Source organism: Protomyctophum bolini (genome assembly GCF_963924005.1).
Source record: "Protomyctophum bolini genome assembly, chromosome: 6".
In the NCBI taxonomy this organism is placed as follows: domain Eukaryota; kingdom Metazoa; phylum Chordata; class Actinopteri; order Myctophiformes; family Myctophidae; genus Protomyctophum; species Protomyctophum bolini.
In genome coordinates, this window is record NC_137867.1 from 21,498,562 (window position 1) to 21,503,506 (window position 4,945).

General features: G+C 42.0%; 1 protein-coding gene across 1 annotated transcript in view; it reads right to left on the bottom strand.

The window, feature by feature from the left end:
* The window catches only part of rasef (RAS and EF-hand domain containing), a gene marked incomplete at its 5' end in the record, with an annotated part of 16,967 nt that extends 13,817 nt beyond the window's left edge, over positions 1-3,150 (bottom strand). Inside the window, 2 exons of the mRNA XM_080765371.1 lie at positions 814-960; positions 2,846-3,150. Of these exons, the coding sequence (XP_080621497.1) occupies positions 814-960; positions 2,846-3,150 (452 nt within the window). The remainder of the gene's footprint in view (positions 1-813; positions 961-2,845) is intronic.
* Positions 3,151-4,945: the final 1,795 nt, after the last annotated feature.

Sequence of the window (4,945 nt, forward strand, 5' to 3'; positions counted from 1 at the left end):
AATGACACATACTTTGTGTGTGTGTGTGTGTGTGTGTGTGTGTGTGTGTGTGTGTGTGTGTGTGTGTGTGTGTGTGTGTCAGGGGGGCAGTCAGACAGATATTTTGTGAAGCCACTAAGGAAATGAAAGTTCATATAATGGCATGTTGTGGCGCTGTCATTGGACCCAGAAAAACCCATAGCCCCATAGAAGTCCATGTATTTGGGCCCAACTTCACCTAGACTGTATTACCTTAATAAACATGGTCATGAATACTTTCTTCTTCCAGTCACTAGTTTAAAGTCTCATTTCTAATGTCATAATATTCTTTTTGGAAAATTATGTTCCCATTAATTAAAAAAATGACCATAAAGTCGTGTATGTTCTGAGGGGCGTGGCTACCGTTACAGTCTATGATAGGGATTCCCCTCCCACTCGAGTCAAAATAAAAACCAATGGAGAAGAAGGGGGGAAGTCCCGCCTCGTTGTCTGGGCCAGCCAATGGCCAGCTGGACCAAAACGGATCTAGAAAGATGGCGACTTCCATTGCAAGGACTGACAGGCTTCATTTTACGTTCATGTTAGACCCGGGGAACGCTTTGTCCATATTTTTTACAGTCTATGGTGTGTGTGTGTTTTGCTAGGCCTGTCACAAATATTACATACCGGTAATCTCCTGCTATTATTTGTGCATGTCCATGCTGAAAGCCTAAATTCCACATTCATGTTATTTCTATTGATATGTTCCAATAGTCAATGCAAAATAATGTCATATCATTAATCGCAATTATCTGTATGACAATGAAGTCATGCGTGCGTGCGTGTGTGTCCTACCGCTTGACAGCGAGGGCCAGGTTCTCAATGTCTGAATGATGCTGTCTGAACTCCCTGGTGAAGTTTGAGATCACTCTCTCAAAATGAGGAACCAGCCTGGGCTCCGTCAGGTTGATGTTGTGGTACAGAGTAGCGACCTGTTCGCTGCTGGAAGACAGTCACATAATGGTGACAATGTGTTGATACGCTTTTGCATCTTAATGTCTAGTAGTCTCATGTACATACCTGCTGCTATGTGGACCTACTACCGTACTGAATAACTTTATGTCTAACCTCATGTACATACTGCAGGCTACCTGCTGGTTTATGCTATGTGTATTTATTTATGTATATCTTTGCTTCTCCTTGACATGGTTTTCTTTACTTGTCTTCCAGTTCTCCATTAACAGACCCAGCTGTAAAACCAAAAGGACTCTTTTTTTAAATTTCCGTAGTTGAATGGACAATGCTAATATAACTGCTACTACAGCTATAATTCTATGTAGAATTTTTTATTATTTTAATTCTTCTCTAGCAGTGGAAGAAACAAGCTGCTGACTAAATATAGTAGTAGGGTTTATGTATTATTGCCCAAATAATTACATGTAGGGTGTTTAGAATTCCAATTCCAATGATCATCAGCTGGCGTAAATGTTTTTGTGTTATCCTTTTGATTATGGTGGGTCAGATGTATGTTACCTTTGATTTTTATTTATTTCATGAACAATAAAGATATCAATCGATTAAAAATAAACAACAGATTATCTTAACGGTCAAATATTGTTAGCCAAAAACACGACATTCAGTAAGTCGTCATCACAGTGGCTCATTGGCTAGAGGCAGATGGAATGATACAAATATTTTCATACAAGTCAAGTCAGGACCTCAGTAACGTAGTTCTACATGACTCACTCTCCTGTGTCAGCGCCGCATGATAAAAGCATGTCACACAGGTGGAGAGTGTTTGACATAGCCACAGGCATTCAGCCTACATACGTAGATAATCCTTAGTGTCAATACCGCAAGGCTATACACACACACACACACACACACACACACACACACACACACACACACACACACACACACACACACACACACACACACACACACACACACATACATACACACACACACACACACACACACACACACACACACACACACACACACACACACACACACACACACACACACAGATGCACACAATATCAACTTTCACTGAAGAACAAAATACTTCCAAACAGGGAAGTGCTTTCATCATTTTCTCAGCAGTCAGCTGATTGCTGTGACTAGAGGAATATAATGGATTGGTATAAACTGAGAGGAAGAAGATTGACAATCAGTGCCCCAGATACCTCAGCATGGCAGAAAGAGGTTGGGTATCAAAAGTATATAATTATTCCATAACTACAGCCCGGGTGTGCAGATCATTTCCTTCAAATGTCACTGTTGGTTTTCTCTGGGTCCATTTAAACTAGTTAGGCTACATTAAAGGATTTTACTGTGTTCAAGTGCCTTAACTAAAACAGTTGAGAAGGCCAATGGGCCATTATTCAGTGAGCCAAAGATAGTATAGGCTATGCTAAAGAAAAAGCTCCTATATGCAAATCTTACCTAGACTAGAGTAGGTCTACTCAATAAGCCTTTGTTGTTCATTAAGCCTTAATTGCAAGTCTATGCAACAGGCTGTCAAACATTCACTTAAAAGCCTAGTTAGTACTGCACCACTGCAGACAGTGGCAGTGCAGAGTATAGGCTAATGCAATGCTGGCCATTATGTCATAGTAGCCATAGCCTACTTACTTACTTTACTAGACTACTAGTACTTATAGTAGCCTACACGTAGGCCTACACCAAACTATTGCTTAGCATGCCAATTTCCCATGGTGAAACTGAGTATCAATAATCACTGATGAAACTATAGGACAATATAGCCTAATAATACACTAATAATAAACCTACCTGTTTTATTATATTTTAATAATAATAATAATAATTATTATTATAACTCCAGCTACTGTTTAGTCATGATGTTCAGTTCACTCGTCACCTTGGAATGAATCTGGCCTGGTCCCCCAGCCGGTGCTCGAAGTCGTCCCACGCAGCGGACAGTCCGCAGTCCGTCTCCATGTCCATCGTGCCGTAGCGCTCGTTGAAACCACTGATAAACTCCAGCAGGGTGACCGCGCCGTCTCGGTCCACGTCCAGTCGGTGGAATATGTCCTCCGCCTCGCCCAGCGAGACGTGCAGATCCGAGCAGATGGTCAGAAAGCCCTTCTTCTCGATCTGCCCCGAGTTCTCCACGTCGTATGCGTGGAAGAGTGCGCGCAGCCTGTCCTGCTCCAAAGCGCTCATATCATTCACCGCGGCGCAGAACAGAAGTTCCTCAGGAAAATAAGTTCTACTACTACTGTCTACTAGTCTAATAACATTATGGCCTACAATATCCGGGAAAAAAACCAAAAGGCAATATTTTCGTTATCCAAATCATTATTAGTTACCAAATTTTGAAATAGCCGGCCCTAAACTATAATTCTTGGGAACAGGAAAATAAATGCCGCATTTAAAATGCTGTTATTGCGTCACTGCTAAATGGTATTGCATCATATGCTTCAATGAGTGCATTGAAGTATTTCCTTCAATTTCTTCGGTATAGGCTACCGGTGTTCGACCCGTGCAATTTTCCTGTCTTGTGCTTGACTGCTTGTGGTCCGTTTGTACGCAGATGAAGGAAGCCACCTGCGTCAGGTTAGGTAACACCTCTCTACGTCTAAGGCTACAGTCTGGGCTGCCTGCCAAAATGCTGAATAGCATCACCTGGCTGCAGGGCCGGTTCTAGGCATAGGCGAACTAGGCGGTCGCCTAGGGCCTCAACCACTGAGGGGGCCTCGTCACAGGGAGAAGATTTTTTTTTTCATGTATCCCTTACATGGGCTACTGGCCACATGTGGCCCCCACCTCCCTAGTCAAAAAGTCCTATAGGATCTTCGAAATGTCCAATAGGATCCTACAGGATTTTGAAATCCTATAGGAATCCTATTCGATTTTTACACATATCCAACACAATCCTATAGGATTGTGTCAGCACTTTATAAAATCCAATTGGATTTTCCAAAGTGCCAATAGGATCTTATTGGGTTGTATCCAACTTTGGAAAGTCCAACAGGATTTTTCAAAGTTTCAATAGGATTCCATTGAAACTGCAGAAACTCCAGTAGGATTTTCTGAAGTTCCAATTGAACCTGGAGCCATGTCCAAAGTTCCAACAGCACCCTATAGGATTATATTGGAACTTCAGAAACTCCAATAGGATTGTCTGAAGTTCCATTTGAACCTGTTCTGTTTCAACAGAACCCTATAGAATCTATTTTGTTTAAAGGCTTTGGCTGTTGGAAAATAATCTATAGTATAGATTATTTTCCAACAGCCAAAGCCTTTAAACAAAATCATTCAAGTCAAGCCTATTGGAAATATAAGTGTGTTTGCTTATAAAAAAATCATCCCCATTAAAACAAATGTAGCATTTCTTTTTAAATGTAGAACAAATACAACGGTGCTCTGTGGCCTACGGTCGCAACTATATAATCCAGTAAGACGCCTGAGGGCGAGGTCGTGTGCACTGGCCATATATGGAGTGTGTCTTGAGTGTACATGTTTGATGAGGTCAGATCAACATATAGAATGTTAGAACAGGTCAGCTCCAAATATGGAGATCTGGAGGGTGGCAGCGGGGGCAGTGTCTTGAGTGAACAGGCATTGAGGGCACAGGTAGGGCCGGGACTTCATTTTCAGGCCTGTTTAGAACTCTAGTTTTCGCCGGCTGCCGGGTGCGGCTGCACTCATAACTTTGGAGCAGGCCCGTCTATAGTTTGAATGGACAGGTATCAGATAAAAGGGAGACATCGAAGAGGAAGGACGGATGGGGAACGATCAACATAATGTCAGAACAGGTTCTGACATATCCATATATTAATATTGATGACATCAGGATCTCCATAGCAGGTCGCATTTACTATATAATCCCTGATTTACTATCATCCCTGATGATGTCATAATGCTGTCACGAGACCTGGGCACAATGTGGGTTTTCCCCCATGTATGGGGATTTTGGGTGATGTACGATTCTATAGTTAACCTTCGATAATAATAT